Source organism: Emys orbicularis, chromosome 7 (genome assembly GCF_028017835.1).
Source record: "Emys orbicularis isolate rEmyOrb1 chromosome 7, rEmyOrb1.hap1, whole genome shotgun sequence".
Taxonomy (NCBI): domain Eukaryota; kingdom Metazoa; phylum Chordata; order Testudines; family Emydidae; genus Emys; species Emys orbicularis.
Genome location: NC_088689.1, coordinates 97,130,864 through 97,158,338, shown reverse-complemented (window position 1 = coordinate 97,158,338; position 27,475 = coordinate 97,130,864). Strand labels below are relative to the sequence as shown.

Below are 27,475 nucleotides of genomic sequence, written 5' to 3'. Positions count from 1 at the left end.
CTTAAACTATTGTTGGGAAACCTTCAGAGACCCACACGGCTCTTCTCCATCTCTTTAGCTAGATTGTTGGGGAGAGTTATTGATCCATGAAAGGATCATTCTGTGATGAAGTCTGCGGAATGGAAAAAAGTGGAATCAGTAGTTAGTTTAGTGGAAGAGAAATCCTCAGAGTTGTATAAATTCATCTTTGTTTTGTTATTTAAAGAGGCATAGGGATTTTCCTTTTTGTTTGAGAGCCCAGATATCCACCAGTGGGAGCTGATTTACAGGTGTAACATTACTCAAAGTCAGAATAGCCAATTCAGAATATGGCTTTGAACAATATGACCACAGTCATGTTCCATAAGATACTTGCCAAATATATGCTAAATTTTACTTGGTTATTATGAAAACAAAATCATTTTAATTAAGATGTATTCTGCCTTGTTTGTTTTTAAATTCACTTTATTCTTTATTTAAAAGACTCCAGTCAGATACTTCCAAAAAAGTTGTTGGTTTTTTTACTCTTCAGTTTCTCTCAACTGCTTTTTTGCTTTTCCATTTGACAGATATTGCCTTCCTGAATTTCCAAGAGAACTAACTTAACATGGCTTAACATCTTTAGTTCCATTTGACATAGTAGCATCAGTGATGTCATTGCAACTCTGGGAGTAGTGGGTTTTTGGTTAACTGCAGGTGTGGCAAAAACAAAACACAACATTTATTTTTTTCCAGACACTACAAAAATAAACCAACCAACCCTTCCAGGCACATTTACAAGCCATAGACTTAATAAGATGAATGGGGAGAGCGGCTAGGCACTGTCTAGGTCTTGGAGCAATGACCTTGGTGAAAAGCCTGGTCTCCCGTGCAGATGCTGGAAGTGGGAAGGTGCTGTGATTCCAAACCAGGTCATTATACCTGGATTCAGCTTGGGAGCTCGGGGTGGTGGTGTTTTTTTTGTTTTTGGTTTTTTGTTTTTGTTTTTTTGCATCAGTTTATAGTCACTAGGAATTTGATTATTTGGCACCCCCTATAGCTGCAAGAAGCAGGGACCTCTCATTCCCTCTCATGAAAATCTGGGATTTAGAAAATTTCCTGTCATTTTAACAGTGTAAAGACAGTGTGATTTTTTTTTTTTGATATATATATATATATATTTTTAGAGGTGCTGGTTACCTTTACTTCCTTTTGACTTAAGTTGGAGTGCCTCAGCACTTCAGAAAACTAGGACCTGGTTTTTTATCAAGAAAAACAGAGACTTGATAAATTAGGGTCCCTTGAGGAGTTTTCTTTGTGACATTCTCTGCCCTTTTTATTATGCAGTAGCAAAGTAATAGTGCTATAAAGAATGAAGCTTTACTTATCTGCCTGCTCAGAAGCAGGAATGGAGGCAAAACAAGCACCAATCTTGTTGGATAACATTTTATAATTGTACTTTTCTCCAGTGTGCCCAAGAATTAGCAGGATGGGGTGGGGAAAAGCAAAAGTAGAATAACCTTTTTGCCCTTTTTCAAATGGTTAACTGGCCAAACCAACTCAATTAGAAGCGTCTTGAGCAATAATTTGTGGAGGCGAGGGAGAAGAATCAAAACTCCAAGCAGTAAAATTCTCAGAAAAGAGAGCCCCCAATGTCTCTTGGCTCTGTTGCTAGCTGTTCACTTCTAGAAGATTTGAACCTTGCTGTTCTGACTTTGCCCTCATTCAGTCAGCTAGACAAGTGGGCAAAAAGCCTTGCCCTGCAGAGGGCCACAGCAAGAACCACCTTCCCTTTGGAAAAGGTGTGGAGTGTTGTGGTTAGCTTAAAGGGAAGAGATCTGAACTGCTATTGCTGCCACAAAGGAACTGTTTAGACCGTAAGCCCTTCGGGGCAAGGGCTTTGGCTGTTTGTGTTTGTAAAGTGCCTGGCACACTTTCAGTGCTACAGATAAATAATCATGTTTGGAATGAATGAGATTAAACATCCTGCTAATCAATAGAGAGTAATGACTTCCTGAATGGCACCTGGAGCAGGAAACTGATTTTAGGTTGAGAAGGGGCAGGAACCACTAGACACAGTGAGAGAGAGTTCAGCCACAGTGCCTGCCTAAGAAGGCTGGAATCCTACTACTACATTTTTTTAAATTGAGTAATCTATCATATACTGGGTACAGACTTCTTTTTGAACAGACCTTTCAGGGGAAATAGAGAAGAAAAGAGCTCTTATCTATGCAAAGACTACTGAGTACCTGAGACATATTTGTAGCACCCGGTGATCAGTCATAATAAGGGCCCTTTTTGTGCAAAGACCTGGGATGATCACCTGATTAGAGGATGGAGCATATAGATTCACAGCTCTTCATGTAGAGTTGGGGCTAGGGGAATTGGCACCTTTTCCTTCACTGGACTGATCTTTTTGCCCTGGAATGAGCTGGAGTGGGCAATCCAGGAGAATTTGGCACAAGTGAATGACCATTTCCTTGTAGGTCCATGTCATAACTATAAAGGGAAGGGTAACAGCCCTCCTGTGTACAATACTATAAAATCCCTCCTGGCCAGAGACTCCAAAATCCTTTTACCTGTAAAGGGTTAAGAAGCTCAGGTAACCTCAGGTTGACACCTGACCCAAAAGGACCAATAAGGGGACAAGATACTTTCAAATCTTGGTGGGGGGAAGGCTTTTGTTTGTGCTCTTTGTTTTGGGGGGAGTTCGCTCTTGGGACTAAGAGGGACCAGACATCAATCCATGCTCTCCAAAACTTTCTGAACAAGTCTCTCATATTTCAAACTTGTAAGTACAGCCAGGCAAGGCGTGTTAGTTTTATCTTTGTTTTCTCAACTTGTAAATGTACTTTTTGCTAGGGTGTTTACCTCTGTTTGCTGTAACTTTGAACCTAAAGCTAGAGGGGGTTCCTCTGGGCTCTTTAAGTTTGATTACCCTGTAAAGTTATTTTTCATCCTGATTTTACAGAGATGATTTTGACTTTTTTCTTTAATTAACAGCCTTTTTTAATAACCTGATTGATTTTTCCTTGTTTTTAGATCCAACGGGATTGGATCTGGATCCACCAGGAGTTGGTGGGAGAAAGGAGGGGCAATGGTTAATTTCTCCTTGTTTTAAGATCCAAGGGGTTGGATCTGTGTTCACCAGGGAGTTGGTGGAAGAGTCTCTCAGGGCTACCCAGGGAAGGGAGTTAGCCCATTGGGAGTGGTGGCAGCGGACCAGATCTAAGCTGGTAGTTAAGCTTAGAAGTTTTCATGCAGGCCCCCACATCTGTACCCTAAAGTTCAGAGTGGGGAAGGAGCCTTGACAGTCCGTAAGGAATGTAGTCCTAGAACCTATCCCCATTGTTACTTTGCTTCTGAAGGGATTGGCCCCAGGGGGAGGATCTGGCAAAGCTACACTAGATCTGCCATCCTAATCGGAGGTAAATTGTCCTCCAGCTAAGGCAGTTCTAGAGATCAGCTCACCAGGCTCTATGCAACCACAGGGCTCGGTAGGCAGAGAGACTGATTACAAAGGTTATATCCTAACCTAAAAGAAATCTAAATGAAAAGTATTCCCTGATGGAATCTACCTTAATAGAGCCATAGTCATTTAGGCTGAATAAACAGCTGAGCATAATCCCTGCTTTACAGTCCATTTGAGTCTTTATGGGTCATTGGAAATCTATTTTGAGAGTGGTCTCATCTACCTGGAGATGTTGGACTCTCTTTTGGAATAACAACGATTTAAAAAAAAGAGTCCTACACCAGGCATTGAGGTGCTAAGGCTCCTGTGGTTTAGCATGTCCAGGGTGTTTAGCCATGTCCTTAACAGCTCCTTTTGGTTCTCCAAAATCTTCATCTTTCAGATTAAGGGTCCAGGTCAGCTGTTCAATTAGAGTAAAAAGAACCTCTCTTAAACAGCCTGATCTCCATGGAATCCTAACTCCTCTTACTTGGGCTGATGTATTCCATATCATCCTGTAAATTGGTCATATCCTCTTCAGAAAGCTGAACCCATGGGTGTTACTCACTTCCAGCCTCCAAGATGGTAGATTCAGTTTCAGACAGGTTCCAGCGAGCTAGGATTAAGGCCTCTCAGAGGGTATTTTGTGGTCTAAAAATCACTAAATGACAAAGAGCTGACAAAGTAGACTATTTCTGACTGCACCCTTTGATGACAGGAAAGGTTGAAGATGCATGAAAACTAAGGGTCATGTGTGTTGCATCTTAATTCAGTTTTACCCCTAACCTGAGCATCCAACAGTCCAAGTGTTGAAAAGGGGCCCCTTAATCTGGGGCCCCTTTCTTATTCTCTGCTAACTAGAGAATGAGAGAGATCACAGCCTGGCAGCTTATCTCTCCATGGAGTGCTCTAATGGAATGGACAAGTGTGAGGGAGAGGATGTACCTCTCACTTGCAGCAAGCATTAAACTAAACCTATCAGGACTGGGGGGAAATTGCCCCCTCTCCGCCCCCAAAGAAAAAAGAAAAACCAAACAAACTTCAACTGACTAGAAACCTCCCTGTTTAACATAAGAATGGCCCTACTGGGTCAGACCAAAGGTCCATCTAGCCCAGTATCCTGTCTTCCGACAGTGGCCAATGCCAGGTGCCCCAGAGGGAATGAACAGAACAGGTAATCATCCCCTGGTGATCCATCCCCTGACACTCATTCCCAGCTTCTGGCAAACGGAGGCTAGGGACACCATTCCTGCCCATCCTGGCTAATAGCCATTGATGGACCTATCCTGTTTGATTGGGAACATGGATAGTACCATGTCTGATCAGAACAGTGTTCTATCTAATGCAGTATCCTATTTCTGACAGTGGCAAGTACCACATGCATATGGAATAACCAGCCATAGGGGAAATTTCTTTTATAAACTGTAAGTTTGAGTTTGGTTTAGGCACTGAAACGTGGGGGTTTATTTCCCTTAGGGGAAAAAATCAAATATAACTAGATGTTCTCCTGATTCGTATCAGTGTCTAATTTTTTTGTTTGTTTGTTTGTTGTTGAAACCTCCTAAATTTTTTGTCTTGGTATCTTGTGTCAGTGAGTTCCACAGGTAAATTGTGTATCATATGTTTGGGGGGAAATGTTTTCTTTGTATCATATTTAAATACCTTTTAAAATCCATATGAATACCTCATTGTTTTTGTACTTTGGGTGCTTTTGTTTACCCTCTCATTTTACCTTGGAGCAACCACAAGATTGCTGCTGAAGGATGTAAAGCACTCTTCCTCCCTCACCCTCCAGTGGAACACTTTACTTTAAAGGCTACCAATTTTAAAAAGGACACTTAATCTGCCTTTCTGCTTCCATCTGATAGTTCTTTTTTATCAACATGACGAGATCTTTCTGATGCATTGCTTTCCATACAACTTCTTAAGAGTTCTCTCTGGTAGAAGAGAGCAGGGGTTTTCTTTCAGCTACTGGAGGGAGGTCTTCATTTCTTTATTTTCCCCATCTCATTTTCTACTGCTGGAAAAGACGTTCTTCTCACTCCTTTCCCTTCTCTTCAGGAAAAGGACACTTATTCTCACCTCTGAAATCAGGCTGAGTAAACTTCCTGCCAGTTAGGCCTGGTCTACACTTAACTTTTAGGCTGATATAGGGCTTGTCTACACTACCCACTGGATCGGCGGGTAGCGATCGATCCAGTGGGGGTCGATTTATCGCGTCCAGACGCGATAAATCGACCACCGAGTGCTCTCCCGTCGACTCCGGTACTCCACCAGAACAAGGAGCGCAAGCGGAGTCAACGGGAGAGCGTCAGCTGTCGACTTACTGCAGTGAAGACACTGCGGTAAGCAGATCTAAGTACGTCGACTTCAGCTACGCTATTCACGTAGCTGAAGTTGCGTATCTTAGATTGACCCCGCATGATAGTGTAGACAACCCATAGTTACATCAGTGATGGGTGTGAAAACTCCACGCCCTTGAGCAATGTAGCTATGCTGACCTAAACCCCAGTGTAGATACAGCTAGGTCCACAGGAGAATAATTCCGTCAACATACTGTCACTATGGGTGGTGGAGCTCCTACGTGGATGGACAAAACCCTTTAATTGGTGTGGGCTGTATCTGCGCTACAGGGTTATGCTGTCCTAGCTCTAACCATGCTTGTATAGTCCCTGCAGTGTAGATGTACCTTTAGAGAGTGGTGCTGAAGACATGAGGTAGTGGTAGCATACATGTGCTTCGTGGGTGCTCAGCATGTACCTAGAACATGTTCTGGGACCCACTTGGTTGTAAACACAAGCAAAGAATTTTTATTTTTAGGCTTAAAGTAAAGTGGATATACACTGCTCACCTGCCATTCAAATGGATTGCTGTAGTGAAACATAACACATGAACACTGATCAGTAGTTCAGGAGGTGAAGACTCCTGAATCCAGTTGAAATGATATGAGGACTTAAATAGGTAGAATATGAATTCAGGCCTAGGCACAGATTAACATCCCTAGCCTTACAAAAGTTCAATGGAATCATTAATTACTACAAGTAGTTAGGATTTTGGTTTTTCAGCCCCTCCAAAAGATGGCTTATTAGCTTACTCTTTATCATAGAATCTTGTACCTGGGCCTTATGTTTTGTGGAGTATTATTTGCTCTGCACTTACTTCCCATGACACTGAATTTTTGCTGTAGTTCCATCACTTATATATGATGTGATATTAGCTACTTTGACCATTTATTTGGTTTCATACCATTATTTACCAAATTCCCATTAACATTAAATTCAGATTTAGCTTGTGGTTTTATTATTTTCTGGTACCATTGTCCTGGGAAGTGTTTGAATTCCTTTCATCCAACAGATTTAGAATAAAATTAAGTTGAATACCTGTCTCCTGCAGCAGCAACAGAGTAAATGCTGAAACTTTCCTTTGTGGACTTTTATGGATTTCAGATAGAGGATGAAAATTAAACCTGTTCCAGGAATAGAGTTCTGCTTCTGAACTACAAGTCTCCAGGTGTGATGTCACTACCTTCCACAATATTATCAGAGTACCGTAGTTACATTGGAAATAATGTGGTACTATTTTTGGATAAAGTGTATCTTATGCTGATGTAATGCATTTTTATCTTACGGCTGCAGGACTTGTGGTGATGAATTCTGGCTCAATTTCTGACAAAATGTGTATGTAGAATTAGTTTCCTTGCCCTTCTTAATCTTTCCAAAATGTACCAATAGAGCACTTTCCTTTTCTCTTTAAATCTGGAATGTGAAGAGGAGATGAGAGATTAATAAGACTGGGAGTTTTTTCTTTGGAAAAGAGATAAGGGGGGATATAAAATCATGACTGACGTGGAGAAAGTAAATAAGGAAGTGTTATTTACTCCTCCTCATAACACAAGAACTAGGGGTCACCAAATGAAATTAATAGGCAGAAGGTTTAAAACAAACAAAAGGAAGTATTTTTTCACACAACGCACAGTCAACCGGTGAAACTCCTTGCCAGAGGATGTTGTGAAGGCCAAGACTATAACCGGGTTCAAAAAATAACTCCATCATAAGCCTGTTCGTTTATAAGCCGACGCCGCCCCCCCCCTCCTCCCCCGAAGATGGATAAGTAAAAATGGAAAATTTTTATGACCCATTCATAAGCTGACCCTATAACTCAGGGGTCGGCAAACTTTGGCTCCCGGGCCATCAGGATAAGCTGCTGGCGGGCCGAGACGGTTTGTTTACCTAGAGCGTCCGCAGGTACGGAGGTAAATCTAAGTAAACAAAGTGTCCTGGCCCGCAAGCGGCTTACCCTGACGGGCCAGGACAGCAACTGGTGGTGAAATTTGGGGGGGGAGGGGGCAGAGAAGCTGGGGGTCTGGGGAGTAACCCCTGTGACCACCCCCTACCCCTAGCCCAGGACCCCCACACTCTCCCCATCCCATCCCTTCCCACCTTACCTGGGGCGGGCCAGGGGAGGATGTCTCTGGCCTGGCCGCTCATGGCCGCTGCCTGCTCCAGCGGGCCAGACCGGGCGGCGCGGCCGCTGCCTGCCAGCCCCGGAGCTGCAGCTGCTTTGGAGGCTGGGGGGAGAGCAGCGTGGCCAGAAGCGGTGAGACTCTGGCCCCACCTCTTCCCTTCTGGCTCTGCTGGCTGTGCTGTCTCTCCTTGCTCCCTCTGTTGAGGGGAGGGGCTGTGTCCCACCTCTCCCTCTCTATACCCGCTCATAAGCCGACTCCCTTCTCTGGTGCTTCCCTTTTTTACTAAAAAAATTCAGCTTCTGAACGAGTATATACGATAGTTAAATTAATGGAAAATAGGTCCATGGATGGCCAGGGATTTTGCCAGAAGCTGGGAATGGGCGACGGGATGGGTCACTTGATGATTACCTGTTCTCTTCATTCCTGCTACGCCACCTGGCATTGACCACTGTTGGAAGACAGGACACAGGGCTAGATGGACCTTTGGTCTGAGCCAGTATGGCCGTTCTTATGTGAACTTTTATGTTTTCAATTGGAAAAAAAACAGGATCCTTCCCAAATATTTTCCATTTAAAACCTCTGTCCCCTATATCTCCTGTTTAGGAGACCTTATCTGGGTGAGAAGAAACCACTTGATGAATATTCAGTAAATTATGATTTCAAGGCTTATGACTTTGTTTTGAAACACTCTGAGAGTGTCATAAAAAATAAGTTTGTATTAAACCATTTACAATTTTTAATTTTTTTGCTGCTGAGACAGTTTCCTAATTTTTCTTTGCTTCTACTGTTTACTAACTTCTTGACTAGTCTATTCTTTAAATGTACTTATTAATAAACTTGGTATTTAGAAGTCTTACAGTTTATCTTAAAATATGAAATTTCAGAGTTTACATTCTAATGAAAATGACATTGATGTTTTAAAAGGTTCTTGGTGTACATAACAAAGCAACTTGACCTTTTTTGCTAGGATCAGGAAACAGCTTTTATTTATATTTAATTTTGAGAGAGATCTGAATTTTTGTTCTCAAATTGCTTTCTTAAAAGCTGTTGAAATATTAAATTCACTCTGTATGAGTAACTGTTTCCTGTCCCCATATATAGACTGGATGGTTGTTAAAATAAAATCCAGATATCTGCAGGCGTCTCTAAATTTGCAGTATGTATTTATAAAGGGCTCTCATTTTGACAGTTAAAATGCTCATGTGAGCTGTTTGTGAGGTACAGTAACTGTCCTCCAGTTCTCAGTACTTGTTAACAAATTACTCATATCAGAATGACTACACAGCTGAGGTTCTTGTGTTAAGCTTCTGAGCATGCCCACTGTTGTGAACTAGATATTTCCGGAGTCTGAACAGGGTGCTTGTATACTTACATTCTGTGCCCTCTCTCTTCACAAACCTGGCTACTTGAAGTTTATTAAATATTACTGTGTTCTGGAAGTTATATAGAATTAAAGATGGATCACCTGCTTTCACTCAGCCGAATAGATTTGTAAGGAAACATTGCAGAAAAATGGATGTCAGTTTAAGCAATAATTTAAATAATTTAAAACACGCTCCTCCGTGTCCCTCATTTCTCATGAGAACGAGGACAACAGATGTGCTGAACTCAAGTAATTAGCATAAAATAAAAAGTGTCCAATTTAGCGATCAGTACAGTTGGTGCCATAAAGGACTACAATAACTCTGGTTCACAGCTTTTTGTGTTCTGCTTTTGGGTCTGGAGTGGACTATGTTTGGAAAGCTCTTGGCAGCGTGTGTAGCTTTTTCCAATCACAGCAACCCACCTCTACTGGGCTCAGCTGGAGAACATCGTTAATAGATCTTTTCTCAGGTTTTTGTTGTGGGTGTTGGAGAAGGGTTACAGATTTTCATTTTGGTTGGTTCTATTACCAGATCTGTTTTTTCAGCTGTCAGTTTTTAGTTCTTGGGTTCAGAACTGCTTTTCCTCTGGTATCCAGTAGATGGCATCAATGTACTACAAATGCTTCTGAATCCATTTTTTGTCGGCAGAGGTGCCATTCTGATTCCAGCATCAGATTCCCATGAACAGTTTGTGTTCCAAGTTTACCCTTGTGTATATCAAATATTTAACCACTCTTCACCATGTTTGTGCTTACACTAGAATGAAATACACAGAACAGAGGGGGATTCAAGTTACAGATACTTCCAACCTTTTGTTTGAGTATACAGGTTGGTGAATGTGCATTAGTTTTGCTGTAATGGTACTTAAAAAAAAAAAAAAAAAAAAAAAAAAAAAGGGTGGGGGTCAAAATTCTGGGGCAAATCCTTTCAAGATTAGTCGTACTTACTGTTCAGTGACTCCTAGTACTACAGATGTTGACATGGGTGTGTTAGTAATTGTTACCTTGTCGTTTAATCTGAAATGGAGACATCTATGTAGGGATGTTTTGAGTGAAACTCGCTTCCATATTTTTTTAATTAGAAAGCATTAATATGATTTGACTAGCTGGTTGTAACTGCCTCCTAATTTCATTTGGTTAGTCCAGGAGGGTTATTCAGAAGCCATAAGAGCGACAACCATGAGTTTATTATTTAAGGATTTTAATCCTCAACACTGATCTTACTTGGCTCAATAGAAGATGGAGCTGGGAGGGGCGGGAAGGGAGATATACCTATCTCATAGAGCTGGAAGGGACCCCGAAAGGTCATCGAGTCCAGCCCCCTGCCTTCACTAGCAGGACCAAGAACTGATTTTTGCCCCAGATCCCTAAGTGGCCCCCTCAAGGATTGAACTCACAACCCTGGGTTTAGCAGGCCAATGCTCAAACCACTGAGCTATTTCTCCCCCCCGACTGAGACTAGAACCAAGCAGAGTAATTTTTGCCGGAGAAGATGATCTTCCACTCTACATTAGGGGTGATTACCCAGCCCTAACCAGAGATGAAAGTTCATTCTCTGCTACACAGAGTTTCTGCAAGGTGCAGTGGAGGTGGGGGACCAATAGAGAGTTGATCATAACTCCCTGATTTTCTGGCCAGGGTCTTGGCAGATTTTAGAGCAGAGTAATGGCTGCTCTAAACTCTACCAGCTTGCACTGGTCCCCAAAGGTTGGTTGTCCTAAAGTTCTCTCACATACATGTGTATAGGTGTGTGTGGGAACAGAGGTTCCCAAGGGCTTGCCCCAGGGAATTTCCAAAGTGCAGTCTACTTAACCCATGCCCTTATGCCTGTGAGGGTTGATGTAGGAGCCAACTATCCAATTTCTACACCTGTTTGTGGCTCCTCTATGTCAGGGGACTCACCAGCTGGGAAGCTTTGCTAGTTTTCTCACTTTGTGACATCTGAATGACGCAAAGGAGATGAGCAGACCAATACAGCCCAGAAACTTTTCCCTTGGTATGACAGAGCAACAGAAGCTTTCTGCCCTGTTTCCACTGAACTCTGACATTATTGCTACCCTTAGATATTGTGGAAGAGGAGCCACATTGGGTGGTGATGTTACCATCTCTTCTTCGGTTTTTTCATTCAGAGAGAGGATCTTTTGCTGCACAATCTGAAGCTACTCTTGGCTTCTCAGACCTTCTTGGAACCAAAGTTCTCATGGAACTGGATTTCAGTATGCCCTGAGGGCCTGATCCAGTGCCCGTTGAAGTCAATGGGGGAGTCTTTCCTTTCGATTAGAAGGCTTGGAGCAGTCTCCTACTCTATTTTGCAAGTTCCATGAACAGCTTCCATCAGCATGGTCCAGAGACAAATCTATGGTCCTTATGACCCAAATAGCAAACTTCAGAGAGAGGGACCATCTGTTGAGCAAACGTCCCTTACCTAATCAAAAAGCCATAGAATATGGGAGTCGTGCACATTTTTTTCAAAGGAATGGTTGAAAATAACATTCCCAGGCATTAGGATCACAGACATAGGGAGGCATTCAAACAGTTAAAAAACAGATCACAAATTCTCCAGTTCTGAATTGTTTGGTCAAATCCCCAACCATGTTCTTCAGAATACATTGGGACAACTAAATGTGCAGGAAGAGCAGCCAGTTGTATTTGCATTGAGCTGTCTAAATGGAGTAGAAAGAAACTGCACCAGTTTGCAAATGAGATAGTGGCAATTGTTAATTCAAAGCACCTTCCTCTCTATCCAGGTTTTAACTTTAAGCATCTAAATCCTTGTAAAATTGGAGCCAAAGTGATTTATTAGTTTAGTATGGTTCAGCAATGTGGGTTTTGCCCACATACTCAGGGTCTAACAGATTGCCATATTTGGGATAGGGAAGGAATTTTGCCAGAGACCCTGAGAGATTTTTGCCTTCCTCTGAAGCATAGGGCACGGGTCACTTGCAGGTTGCAACTTGTGTAAATGGTGAATTCTCTGTAACTTGAAGTCTTTAAACCGTGATTTGAGGACGTCAGTAACTCAGCCAGCGGTTAGGGTTCTCTTACAGGAGTGGATGGGTGAGATTCTGTGGCCTGCAATGTGCAGGAGAGGTCAGACTAGATGATCATGATCGTCCCTTCTGGCCTTAAAGTCTATGAATCTCTGAACAATGTCAGGTTCCCATACGTGTGTGAGAGAGTATATTATAAGAACATAAGACTAACCATATTGGGTCAGAAAAATGGTCCATCTAGCCCAGTATCCTGTCTTGCAACAGTTGCCAGTGCCAGATGCATTAGAGGGAATGAACAGGGCAATTGCAGAGTGATCCAACCCCTGTCATTCAGTCCGAGCTTCTGGAAGCCAGAGGTTTAGAGGTGTCTAGAGCATGGGGCCATGTCCCTGACCATCTTGGCTAATATCCATTGATGGATCTATGCTCCGTGAACTTATCCAGTTCTTTTTTAAACCCTATTATATTTTGGGCCTTCACAACATCCCTGGCAACAAGTTCCACAGGTTGACACTGTGCGTTGTGTGAAGTACTTCCTTCTGTTTGTTTTAATCTTGCAGCATATTCATTTCATTGGGTGACCCCTGGTTCGTGTGTTGTGTGAAGGAGTAAATAACACTTGCATATTTGCTTTCTCCAAGCTATTAATGATTTTAGAGACTTCTATCATATTCTCCCCCCACCATAATCTTCTCTTTTCTAAGATGAACGGTCCCAGTCCTTTTATTCTCTCCTCATATGGAAGCTGTCCATATTCCTAATGATTTTTGTTGCCCTTCTTTGTTCTAATTCTAATACAGACGCCCTTCCCCTCCCCCCCCCCGAGTTACGCAATCGTTCCGTTCCAGAAAGCCTTGCGTAACTCAAATTTTGGGTAAGTTGGAAACGTATACCCGTACGTTATGCAAAAATTTCCGCAACTTGAAAATCCTATTTCTGGCTTATGGAACTTTTTCCGTAAGTGCGAATTTGCGTAAGTCGGGTCTTGCATAACCCGGGAAGTGTCTGTATCTTTTTTGAGATAGGGCAATCATAACTGCACACAGTATTCAAGGTGTGGGCATACTGTGGATTTATATAGTGGCACTATGATATTTTCTGTCTTATTGTCTATCCTTTACCTAATGGTTCCTAATATTGTTAGCTTTTTTGACTGCTGCTGCACAGTGAGCAGATGTTTTCAGAGAACTCTCCACAGTGCTCCAAGATCTTCCTTGAGTGGCAACAGCTAATTTAGACCCCATCATTTTGTGTGCATAGTTGGGATTATGCTTTTCAATGTGCAGTATTTTGCACTTATCAACATTGAATTTCATCTGCCATTTTGTTGCCCAGTCACTCAGTTTTCTGCAATCCCTTTGTAACTCTTTGCAGTCAGTTTTGGACTTAACTATTTTGTATAATTTAATCTCGTCTGCTAACTTTATCACCTCACTGTTAACCGCCTTTTCCAGACAATTTATGAACAAGTTGAACAGCACTGGGCCCTATACAGATGCTTGGTGGACCCTGCTGTTTATCACTTTGCATTGTGAAAAAAGACAGTTTATTCCTACCCTTTGTTTCTTATCTTTTAACTAGTTGCTGATCCATGAGAGGACCTTCCCTTTTATCGCATAACTCCTTACTTTGCTTAAGAGCCTTTGATAAGGGACCCTGTCGAAGGCTTTCTGAAAGTTCTAGTACATATATCCATTGGATCACCTTTGTCCATATATTTGTTGGCACCCTCAAAGAATAGTAATAAATTGTGAGGCATGTTTTCTCTTTACAAACGCCGTGTTGACTCTTCCCCAACATATCATGTTCATCTGTGTGTGTGATAATACTGTTCTTTACTCTAGTTTCAACCAGTTTTTCTGGTACTGAAGTTATTCTTACAGTCCTGTAATTGCCAGGATCGCCTCTGGAGCCTTTTAAAAAAATTGGCATTACATTAGTGGTCTTCCAGTCATCTCGTACAAAGGCTGATTTAACTGCTAGGTTACATACCATAGTTGTTAGTTCTGCAGTTTCATATTTGAATTCCTTCAGAGCTCTTGGGTGAATACTATCAGGTCCTGGTGATTTATTACTGTTTAATTTATCAATTTGTTCCAAAACCACCACCTCTTGATACCTCAATCTGAGACAATTCCTCAGATTTGTCTAAAAAGAATTGGTCTGGCGTGGGAATCTCCCTTACATCCTCTGCAGTGAAGACCTATGCAAAAAATTCATTTCGCTTCTCTGCAATGGCCTTGTCTTCCCTGATTGCTTCTTTAGCACCTCAGTCATCCAGTTGTCTCACTTACTGTTTGGTAGGCTTCATGCTTCTGATATACTTAATTTTTTTTTTTTTTTTTTTTTGCTAGTTGCTCTTGAAATTCTTTTTTTGGCCTGCCTAATTATACTTTTTATAATTTATAATAATTTATAATTTAAATACACCTCTACCCCGATACAATGCGACCCGATATAACACGAATTCGGATATAACGCGGTAAAGCAGCGCTCCAGGGGGCGGGGCTGCGCACTCCGGCGGATCAAAGCAAGTTCAATATAACACGGTTTCACCTATAACGTGGTAAGATTTTTTTGGCTCCCGAGGACAGTGTTATATTGGGGTAGAGGTGTATAATTTATGTATTGACTTGCAAGAGTTTATGCTTCTTTCTATTTTCCTCAGTAGAATTTGACTTCCAATTTGTGAGGGATGCCTTTTTGCCTCTAATAACCTCTGTTACTCTTCTATTTAGCCACCGTGATATTTTTTTGGTCATCTTCCTGGGTTTTTTTTGTTTGGGGGATACACCGCTATTATGGTGTTTTTAAATAGTTTCCTGGCAGCTCGCAGGCATGTCACATTCTTGTGACTGTTCTTTTTAATTTCTGTTTAACTAGCTTTATTTTTGTGTTCCCCTTGTTGAAGTTAAATGTTACTATGGTGGGTTTCTTTGGTATTTCCACCCTACAAAGATGTTACACTGAAGTACATTATGATTGCTATTGCCGAGTGGTTCAGCTATACTCACCTTTTGGACTAGATCCTGTGCTCCCCTTCAGACTGCATGTGCGCGCACCTGAGAGAGAGAACTTTAGACAGCCAAACACATCTCTTTACTCACTTTTATGTACAACATAACTTGCTTTAAAATCCTTTGTCTTTACCTTCACCTGGAATCCAGTTTGTGATACCAAGCTGCATGTGAAGAGTATAGTCCAGGTATATTGCAATACAGGACCCTTGATATTAAGGATTATGAGAGTCTGGCCGCTTTTAAAATTTTCTATATGTCTACTGTCAGAAATAAGTTTTTTTTGTTTGTTTGTTTTTTAAAGGTAAATGTGTAGTTTCTAGGAGAGAAACTGACTGCTGAAATATACTGGGCTAATAAATCACTTAGGTCCCCCCCACACTTGCAGAACCTTACACACATTCCTGAAATCAAGCACATGAGCAAAGTCTTTACAGGATCAAGGCCTTAGCATTGCCTGAAGAATTCTTCAGAACAATCTTAGGCACATCAACCAGTTGGTAAATGGGTGGCTCACAATTTATTATTTAGTGTTTCACCTTGTTTTTTGAATTCTGAATTAGTCATCATACTAATAGCTATAGCTTGCCTCACACCTGTATTTTTAAGAACTGGTAACATGAATTTTCACTCCTTGTAATTAAGAAATAAAATTCCCTTTGCCTTTAGGAATATTGAATGTCCTTGAATGTCCTTATCCCATCCAGTCATTTGTGTACTAAGTCTAAACTTTTGGTGATTGCGGTTTTTGGATTATTTGTATTACAGTAGCACTTACAGGATCCCAGGCACCATTGAAGGCTCACTGTGGTGTACACAGTGTGAACAAAAATATAAATATATATATATATATATATATATATATATATATATATATATATAATATTCAGTCTTCAGAAATTAGAAGTGAATGGTCATATTTTAGGCAGTCAGCAAGACCACTTGAAATTGGTGGGGAATTTTATCAAATTCTGTGGACTTTTCTTCTCTCCAGATTTGATTAAACATTTTGAAGATTTCAGGGAAAACTCTCTGCGAGCTTATTTAAAAAACCCTACAAAATATTAAAACATTTTCAAGCAGCTTTAAATAAAATATGGATTTATTTCAGTCTTGTCTTAACAAGAAAGGCACACCCCTGAGATATTTTTTTTTTTCTCTTTCTGGGTTTCAGTTCCTGTACCCAAGGAGATCTTCCTATTCCTCTAGGCTTTTTCTTGCTTGTCCCTCTTAGACTCCTAAATTGAGTACCAAACCTTGTCAAAATTAAATGAGCATTTTTTAAAGACTTGAAACCACGTTCCTTTGAGAGATCTTTCAAATGATTGTAACTATAATCCGTAAAGCACACTAGCTGGGCATTTGTTCTAAAATCTTAAGCAGTAAAATCATTAGCAATTGTTGACATTTTACATGTCTGTCATTGTTTTAGAGGTAATATTTAATGGAATTGTATGGGACAATTAATACCCCACCTAGAAGTATTGTTGTATCACTTCAAATTTGGAAGGTTATCCTCACAACACACACGGGGGAAACAAGTCTGCAGAAAAGTTGAAATACCAGAAATTCACACACTCTGAATCTGCCCTATAGCATGGAATTTGTGTTGTATATATTTATAATGGACCGTCAGACTAGTCCTCAGCTACAAAGCTGAAATGTTTTGGAGCTTTTTTGGAGTTACTTAAGCCTATTGGATGTTAACAAGTATGTGTTTTCATAGGTACGTGCACACCAGTTAGTTTTACCACCTTGTGATGTAGTGATCAAGGCTGTAGCTGACTACGTCCGCAATATTCAGGACACCACTGATTTGGATGCCATAGCAAAAGATGTTTTTCAACATTCACAGGTAAAGAAGGGCCGACACAAAAATACATGGGTTTGGTTCAGCTAAAATTGTGTTGTGGATCTTTGTTGAGAACAAATAAAGTTTATATTTCTTGTGTGTATATATAATGTGTTGATTGCCAAAACTTAGTATTCAGCTGGTTTGAAAAGAAATACACTGTCCTTGTCTGCACTTAACAGTTGGGTACATGATTACTGAAATGACACTACATTCTTTCCACCTTGCCTTTTAGCTTTATTTATGTTCATTGTCATTATGAGCCCATTCTTATAAAGTTTGCTTTTCTAAGCTCGAAATATGCTTTGTTCCTATGGTGATTGTTAATAAAAGTGGATCTTATATCCACTCAATCACCATGATGATTATTAAAAATAATTCTCTGTACCAATGTGCCATAGTAAGATGTTAGTTTGTTGATCCATAGATAATAAATTTATTTTTATATGATGTAGCATAGATACGCATGTTACAATATTATGCCATGATGTATAGGTCACATGGGTATATTTGTTTACAAAGCCTGTTTTACTTTTTATTTTAGTCTAGAACAGAAGACAAAGTTACTCGATTTAAGAGAGCAGTTGCATATTATTCAGCAACTAATAAACCTATGCCATTTCATCCACCACATTACCTAGGTAAGTAACAAAAGTCTGTTTATAAGAAAATTGATGGAGATAATCCTAAATAAAAGATAGCGATGTTGAGGAGGTTGTCTTTATATTCATTACCTCTATTTTTTTTATCAGATTACCTTTAAAAACCCAGTATTCACTGCAGTGTTTTCATTTCTTTTAAAATAGGGTAAACAGATAGGTTGAGCTCATTCCCCAAATTGAGTTTCCATTACAACAACAACACCAATTGTCTTTCATCCTAAACAGTGCCTAATTAATTTCTGTGTTGGAAATCCGTATACGTAAACAGTTAACAAGTGAAAACTGGTCAGCAACTTCAGCAAGAAAATAGGTGTACTATACTTTTTTCACAAAACAGAGTTCTTGCTTCTCCCATGTTTTTTCTGAGAGAGATTCCTCCATTGTATACATGAGGAAATAAAAACACTGAAATTACATGTTTCACAGACGTGATAGTTCATAGTTTAAGTTAACTGTTACCACCAGAGCTTGAATATGCAAATGCTAAATGTGACCAAACTATTGTAGTAACTTGGAAACTGTTTCCTCCCAGCTTACTGTATATCCTTTGTTATAAATGAAGGGCTAGACTAAAAATATGTTAAGGTTGCATAGTCAGGTACTCAGAAGTTTACTTGAGCTCAGATACGTTGTGCATTTTTTATCTCTTGGTGCTGCAGGCTGAATGGCGTTGGTAGTCACATGCTACTACAGCTCTTCCTTGCAACCCTGACTTGGCTCTGTCCCCATTTATCTACCTTCATTCCTTCTTCCTTGTGCAGTTAACACCCTGGCACTGTGGTCTCCATCCTGCCCTCTGAGTTGCCACTACTTTTGGACTTCTCGCCACTTTGGGGCTCCTGAACAGTAACTCATCTGAAACAGAGCCTGTTTTAAGTCCCCCAAGACTTGCATTAGGGTTAAAATAGCTGAGTGTTTTTCAGTCTGTCAGTTGGTGCCATCTCAACTCGCAATTATAGTTCTTGTCACTGATTTTCCTGTTCTGCTAACCCTAATTAACCAATCCACGTTGGGTAGGTTGCAAGCCCAGGTTGGTATGGAGGGAAGATAGTGAGTGCAAGGGAAGCTCTAAGGAGAGGAAGCAGGTGATCTCCAGATAGTATACTGTAATATGAAAACTAACTACCTTGCATCTTTCTGAGGAAGATGTAAATAAGATTGTTTCTGCTTAACAAAGACAGCATGCTGCTACTGTCTGACAGTGTTTTTTCTCTTTTGAATGCTTGTTGGACAGCCAGTATTCTTATAGTTAGTGTCTAGAAACTTCAAGTTCCACTACATCTGCTGTATTCTAGTGGAAATGCAATATGTTGAGAATGTCAAGCCACTTTCACTGAAGGGTTGTGTGGATTGAGTTCTAGATGTGATGGAATTTGCAGAATAAAAGTAGACAGCATGACGAGAGCGAAATGGAATCAAAATAGAGAGAAACCAAAACAAGTTAAAATTCACTTGACAAACTACAGAGTTGGAGAGAGAATTATATAATAAAAAAGCAGAAATGAGCTTAGAATGGTAAAAATAGACACAGGGGAATAAAACAAGAGCAAATAAACTGTAAGGGCAAAATATATAAATAAATTAAAATAACCAGGTCAAGTGTAAAACTCAGTGAGGTTTGATTTTTTTTAACATATAGATTAGTTACTTAAAATACACATTGGACAACTGTGTTTTGACCAGACTGCATGTGTGGGGATGAGTATATAAAATGAGTACTATTGTGTTTTTTCCCATTTTTATTTCCACTCCTTTTCCCCCATTTGCTAATTAAACAGCCAGACCAAATCAGTTTGGGATGCCTGGGATAGTGCCACCGTATGTTCCTTCTCAGATGCTCAACATTCCACAGACCTCTCTACAAGCAAAACCTGTGGCAAGTATTTTCTTCTGCTTTTCTTGACTTAATAACTATTAGAAATGTGGTTTGCTAGACTCATGAAAATCTAGATATGGAGATAAAAACCTAGCCTGCTTTTCACAACCAGAGTTGATTGATAAAACTCATCTTGTAACTGCAGTGACTTGGCAGACTCCAATTAAAGCATTTCTCGTGAGCAGTCTGGAAGGCTGAACTCAGACGTTAAAAAAAAAAAAAGTCTATTTAAATAACAGAATTCATATTATAACATCAATCTTTTTGTTGTTACCTTTGTTTTTGTTTTTTTTTTAAATAAAATTGTATTAGGCCCCACAGATGTCCGGTCAGGGTGGAGCCCAAGGTCCGGGTCCATACCCATATAATCTCTCGGAGCCAGCCATCACCTTGGAAGCAGGTGGGAAAAGTCTTTCTGAGCAGAACAACTACAGTAACATTCCTCATGAAGGAAAACATACTCCATTGTATGAACGATCCTCTCCAATAAACCCAGCTCAGAGTGGGAGCCCCAATCATGTGGATTCAACCTATTTTCCTGCCTCTTCTACATCATCTTCCTCTGACAATGATGAAGGCAATGGAGGTGCTGTGAAGTAAGTAATGGATGAGATCATTTCAGTAACACTTTACGTATTTTGAAATACTTATTCATGAGCAGAACCTTTTTCAGTTCCCTGTGAGCACAGGGAAAGCTTGAAGGTTACTGACAGAAAAGTTGTACTTTGTTGGGTCACTGTGGCTGCCAATATATCTGTGTACTCTAGCCATTTTTCTAAAAAACAAAAAAACCCCACTACTAGCAGGTTTTTTTACCCCATACTCGTTCATTGTTCCCTAAGAAGAAAAATGATGCATTGTGAGATCCTGATAAATGAGAACCTCCTCTCTTCAACTCCACAGTGGAAAAACACCCCAAAGCATTATATATTAGAGTTCTAATAGATAAAAAAAATATAAAACCCTGTTCAACTTACAGTTTTTGCACTTTTATAACTTTGGGAAAATGTAGTCATGCAGTGAAGTTTAGAGTTTATGCAAGGATTAACAATTCTAGAAAGTGACTGATGGCCCTCATCCACAGAACAGATACAGCACAGAGAGTAGCGCTGAAAACTTCCTTGTTCTGCCCTACCATTGTGCCTTATCCCTTGCTTGGAGTGAAAAGGTAATTCAGACTAATTCATATGTTCAGGTTTATACTAGATCATTGGTTCTCAACCAGGGGTTCGCGAGCAGGTTTCAGGGGGTCCGTCAAGCAGGGCCAGCATCAGACTCACTGGGGCCCAGGGCAGAAAGTTGAAGCCCCACTGCATAGGGCTGAAGCCCAAGGCCCTGAGCCTCACCACCTGGGGCTGAAGCCTGAGCTGCTTAGCTTCATGGGGCCCCAAACAATTGTCCTGTTTGCTACCCCCTAACGCTGGCCCTGGCTTTTATATGCAGAACATCAGTTGTTGTGACACACGTGGGCTGTGGAGGTTTTATAGCATGCTGGGGGGGGGGGGGGGTTCAGAAAGAAAAAGGTTGAGAACCCCTGTACTAGATCATATGTCCATTTTGGTAAGACAGTTGTGGAGTCTTTGTTGTTACTGCTTACTGATTTCCAACAGGAGATTTCATAGAATCATAGAATGTCAGGGTTGGAAGGGACCTCAGGAGGTCATTTAGTCCAACCCCCTGCTCAAAGCAGGACCAATCCCCAGACAGATTTTTGCCCCCGATCCCTAAATGGCCTCACAACCCTGGGTTTAGCAGGCCAATGCTCAAACCACTGAGCTCTCTCCCCCCCCCTACTATCTGGGTGTTCTATCTGGGTGTACTATGGGTACTATTTGCATGTAACCTTAAATAGATGAAGACCTGGTGCGTACACCACGGCACATGACCCTACTTAGTCTAAAGATGCCTTTAGAAGTTCAAATCTGTGGTGCTTAGTATGCAGTTGTGAATGCATCTCTTCATGGCAGTAAATTCTGAGAATGTCTGCAATTAATGGCAATAACCCTAAATTTTATTTTTTGTGATGTAGTTGGTACACACTGGGGATATGTGGACCACATTATGATTGCTTTGCTTAATGAACTATGTACAGTTACTTAATTATCCACAATTAAAATTTTCAACTTATAAAATTGTTACATCTATGTTAACAAGATATGTACACTAGAAATTTTTTTTCACAATAATGCGATTTGTTTTATGCAGTACATTCTGAATGAATTATGAAATTGGCATCCAGACAATATCACTTATATCACTATGTTTAGAGACAGTCTCTTAAGTGGGAAACTAGTTGGTAAATTGACAGACATTGGAACTTCATTTAAGCTGTTTTTCTACACTAATAGAAGATAAGGTGATAAGTAACAGCATGGATTTGTCAAGAACAAATTATGTCAAATCAAAGTATAGCTTGCTTTGACAGGGTAACAAGCCTTGTGGAGAGGGGGGAAGCAGTAGCTGTGGTATATCTTTAGTAAGGCTTTTGATACTGTTTTGCATGACTCTCTCAAAAACCAACTAGAGAAATACAGCCTAGGTCCTAGATGGAGCTACTATAAGGTGGTGCATAACTGGTTGGAAAACCGTTCCCTGAGAGTAGTTCTCAGCGGTTCACAGTCAAGCTGGGAGGGCATAACGAGTGGGACCTGCAGGGATCGGTCCTGGGTCCAGTTCTGTTCAATATTTTCATCAATGATTTAGATAATGGCATAGAGAGTACACTTTTATAAAGTTTGTGGACGATACCAACCTGGGAGGGGATGCAAGTGCTTTTGGAAGGTAGGATTAAAATTCAAAATTATCTGGACAAACTGGAGAAATGGTCTGAAGTAAGTAGGATGACATTCAATAAGGACAAATGCAAAGTACTCCACTTAAAAAGGAACAATCAGTTGCACACGTACAAAATGGGAAATGACTGCCTAGGAAGGAGTACTGCGGAAAGGGATCTGATGTCACAGTGGATCACAGGATAAATATGATTCAACAGTATAATACTGTTTGGGGGTGGGGGGGGGGGGAAGGCAAATATTCTGGGATGTAATAGCTGGAGTGTTGTAAGCAAGACATGAGAAGTAATTCTTTCGCTCTACTCCATGCTGATATGGCCTCAACTGGAGTATTGTGTCCAGTTCTGGGCACCACATTTCAGGAAAGATGTGGACAAACCTGGAGAAAGTCTAGAGGAGAGCAACAAAAATGATTAAAGGTTTAAAAAAATATGACCTATGAGGGAAGATTGAAAAAAATTGGATTTGTTTAGTCTGGAGAGAAGACTAAGGGGGGGAACATAAGTTTTCAAGTGCATAAAAGGTTGTTACAAGGAGATGGGTGAAAAATTGTTCTTATTAACCTTTGAGGATAGGACAAGAAGAAATGGGTTTAAATTGCAGCAAGGGCAGTTTAGGTAGGACATTAGGAAAAACTTCCTACCTGTCAGGGTGGTTAATTAAGCACTGGAATAAATTGCATAGGAAGGTTGTGGGGTCTCCGTCATTGGAGGTTTTTTAAGAGCAGGTAAAGGATGGTCGAGATAATACTTAGTCCTTATAATTATAAAGGAATCTTAAGTTTTTAAAAATTACAATCCAAATATTAACAACATTTAATTAATAACTATGGGGATGTTACACTGCTTTCTAGACACTCCTGTATATTGGCATTTCTAATTTATGTGGTGTCTTTTAAAATTAGAGCATTCACTGACTGATAAAAATTCTCATTGACTATTAATAAAGCTATTAAGATGCATCCTACATTTTGCACTAAATAGGGTAGTTTTTCTTTTTGTGTATTTATTCAGCCATGTCAGTGGGAACAAAATGAGTTGGGAAAAAACAAGAACACAGTCGGAAAACCAAGCACATGGAGGAGACCCAGGAGACCAAACAAAGGTAATACCTTAAGTTCCAAACCTCCACATTTATTGCTACAGCCTTACAAGCATATGGGTAAAACTTCCAAAAGCACCTGTGAGAACTTTAAAAAAAAAAAAAAAAAAAAAAAAAAAGACAAACTGTAATATACAGTGAGAAATGGCTTAAAATATGTCATGTTATGCGTACAAAATTGTAAACTCAGTAGACTAGCTCACCCTGTCATTCTTGGATATTTCTGCACATTTCATATACACGATAATATACTGTGTTGATTTCAATATGAATGCCTTTAGTAGTCTTAATGTAGCATCTACAGGATGTTTGCTATGTCCCTCAAACTCTGCATGGTCTATTTGTTGAGAGCAGTTCCATTATAGATGTTTGAAGGTAGGGCAAAAATGCACAACTCAGAGCTGTGTAGTCATTATTATCAATTAATGTATGAGAATTCAAAGATGGAAAAAATACTATTACTTATCAGTTAGAGATTTTACTTTTACAAATGGTTGGGATGAATTTCACAATGAATAGTAAAGTAATTCTATGAGTTTGAATGGAACTACTTAATGTAAGGATGGTACAGTTAATACCTTAAGAATTCAACACTGATTTAAAATTGTGCTAGTAAAAAGCAAGTGCCAAAACCATTGTCAATTTGAAGGACATCATTCCAGACATGCCAAGTTTCAACTACATTTCAGTGAAAATGCACACGTTTTATACCTCCAATATAAGCCAAGTTTATAATAGAGATGAAGGCTAGCCATTAATTTATTCTCAGGCAAAAAATATAATAGAAATAAAGCCAAACCAAAGTCTGGAGTTATGGTGGAAAGACCTTTTTTCTTAGCTATAAACCCTTTTGAGAATGTGTTAGTTTCCCCCTCCCTCAAAATAAAATAAAAGTTTTTAATCTGGAAATTCCAGTCAGATAACACCTTGGATCTGTCCCTATAGTGCTAACCTGATAACAGTCAGAAACAGACCACACCCATCCATACTTATCCCTGCAAGCCACTCCCTGTGTGATAGCCATCTGCATGTGGACCATTCACAATTTGCAGAATGTCCATAGGGCCATACAATTTGCAAAGTATGCAAAAAACTGGTGAGTAGATAATCAGATGGACACATGTATATACTAGTATCTATGTACATTTTAAAGTATATACTTTGTGTTTCTGTGATAACAGTTTTAAATGTGTAATTGCTTCCTTACCCTCCCCTAAACTAGTTAAAAGCAATTGTATTTGTTAGCACTATAGGAAAAGCCAAGTCTAGAGTTTGTAGGTATATTTATTTCACAGAGAAGTAGCTAAAATATTGGAAAAATGTTTGAAAGGTGAAAATATATTTTTAAAGTCTAGTTCCTCTGAAACGTTGTGTGTGTGTTCAAACTTTCCAGAAGAATTTCACATTGGAATCAGATATGGCATGTGAAGTTTTAAGGTAGATCATTTAGGGAGTTGAAAATCTGGCCTATAACAGAAAGCTAGCACCAACCCTGATGATAATGTTTCCTTTCTCTTATCCTTTGTTTCATTTAGTTAAATTGCAAGCTCTTGGGGTGAGGACTGTCTCACTATGCATTTATCCAGTGCCTGGGACAATGGGCTTCCCATCTCAGTTAGGCCTTTTAGGTATTACAGTAATAAAAATAAATGCTAACAATAATAATACTCCTAACTGTGGAGGTAGTAGTAGTCTCTTGGATACCATTGTGTTGTTTGCAGTGTTGGGTGCATTATGTAGGGTGGTTTGATTTAAATTACTGATTTTAATCGTGTATTGCAATTGTACTTTTTAGTTATTTTCCTGAGAGAGGTTGGTAACCATTAAAACATGTTGGCTTGCAACTAAATATAGCCTGTGTGCTTAATTTGGTTCTGCTTTTTGCTAACCAGGAGGATATATTATGTCTATACACATTTATTTAAGCAATTCTGCAGCTTAATTTACATTTATTCAGATTCTTAATTTTTACATTTCTTACTATGTTAGAAAATGGGGAATGATGCATTTCTTATTTATTAAATTAATTTTTTAATTGTGATGTGTTTCAAGCTCTACCTGGATGGACATCCATATTCAGTTAAAAATGGACAAAACCGCATTTTAATTTTTTTATTAAATAAAACTACCTTAACTGCTGGACACAGAGGGGAAAAATGTTTATCAAAACATGTCTTGCATTTAAAACCGATTCATTAAAAGAGGAAGTATTATCTGTAGTTAGTGAATTGAACTGATTATTTCTGGTAACGATGTCATCAAGACTTTAGAACTAGTAGATTTAATCTTTTCACACCTAGTTTTTATTCATAGATGGGAAGAGGAAAATCAACTTTCCTTCTTTTTCTACTTCCAATTGGTTTCTAAACTTTGAACGAACTGGTCATTGAACTGAACTAGCTGAAATGAAGATGATGGTCTCTCTGTACCTGCAGAAGAGGCTACAGCTGTCAAAAGCTGGTTTAATACTTCAGCAAACTCTGGTTCCAGGTGTAAGCCATTGACTTCCACCAGTTCAGTGGTGTTACTTTCTTTGGAATTTATCAGCAAATATGTACTCAATATTTTTGTATGTAATGTTTTTAATAGATTATAAGTTTAGGTGTTAACATAGGTTGTCAATGTCAAATTTATTTAAAGAATAAAAATCTGTATTTTTTAAAAAATCAGATTTTTAAAATTTTCTAAACCAATTTTTATAAAGCCTGGTAATAACCTAGAATAGTTCAAATACATGAGTCTTGTGGTAGTACACTTCTTTTTTTAACTAGATTTCCCCCCCTTCAATAGCAGCACAGTGTTTTGTAAATTCTTATTTATAGTGCCGTTTCAGCATCTTTTAAAATCATTTTTAGCGCTACTAGAATTGGCGATAGGAATCTGTTTACAATAATTACATCTAAATAAAAATATACCATAAATATGACACTTTGGTGCTAACTAAGTGTACTTAGAAAAACATTTTTATATCTGACAGCTATTGCTTGAAAAAAGTACTATCACAGATTGTTTTGTTCTAACCATTCCTTTTGTATCTAGCCTCTTTGTTTGTTTGTTTGTTTTTAATCTAAATCTGGATTACAGGTGGTCTAAAGTAATCTGAAAGGGGCAGTGCCCACTTGAATTTTTTTGAAATTCCGTGTTCTGAGGGAACACCTTTTTGAATAGTGTGCCTTGACTTCTTTAAAATAAAAAATCCTTAACTTTTTAAGTAAGGATTTGTCTGCTTCCCTTTTGGTATTTAGAAAGATTTGATGGGTGTACCTGGAATTATCTCAAACATGCTGGGGGCCCTGCACACCTTTGTGTATGTGAAGGGATGTTCACATCTGCAAAACCATGATACTGATTAATCATAAAGTGCTGTCACATGCACAAAGTTAACAAACCTTTGTCTTTCAGTTATAGCAACTTAGGAATTACTTGTTATAGTAGTAGATATCAAATTCAGATGAAAATATGATTTATCGTGTCCTCCTAAATTGAGAGATTACCAGATTGTTGTTAGTGAGATTTTTTGTGGGTTTCTCTGCTTTTACTTTTAAGCATCTCTGAAAGCAGTTATCCAAGTACTTTTTCATTGTTGGATAAGTCCAACAGTATGTCACTTTTGGCTGTAAATCTTAATATTGAATTGAATTGAATTTCTAGCAACAGAATTGAATGCTATACTAGCAACTCTTAACCAGAAGAGGTAGCAAAAATCTTGTGCAGCCCTCTTAACACTGGGAACATAATTTCATTCATAATGGGGAAAAAACCATAGGCCCCTCAAGATCAAATCACGTTATGTGGTCGGTGCTTGTATGTTTTCCCATTTTGTTCAAGAAATGAGCAGGGGAAGGTTTTGTCCCCCGTCCTTCTCCACCCCCCCTTTTTTTTTTCTTTTCTTTTTTTCTTTTTCCCAGGCTGGAGTTGAAGGCCCTTTGTTTTGCCTTTGCCCAA

The 27,475-nt window shown here is 39.5% G+C and overlaps 1 protein-coding gene across 2 annotated transcripts in view; it reads left to right on the top strand.

Moving 5' to 3' along the window:
- Positions 1-27,475, top strand: part of FAM120A (family with sequence similarity 120 member A) — a 115,254-nt gene that overhangs the window by 19,745 nt on the left and 68,034 nt on the right. Inside the window, exons 4-9 of one of the 2 annotated variants that reach the window (XM_065408667.1) lie at positions 16,974-17,102; positions 17,644-17,740; positions 18,844-18,846; positions 19,540-19,637; positions 19,950-20,233; positions 23,443-23,533. In XM_065408667.1, the coding sequence (XP_065264739.1) occupies positions 16,974-17,102; positions 17,644-17,740; positions 18,844-18,846; positions 19,540-19,637; positions 19,950-20,233; positions 23,443-23,533 (702 nt within the window). The remainder of the gene's footprint in view (positions 1-16,973; positions 17,103-17,643; positions 17,741-18,843; positions 18,847-19,539; positions 19,638-19,949; positions 20,234-23,442; positions 23,534-27,475) is intronic. The other variant, XM_065408666.1, reaches the window with a different exon arrangement.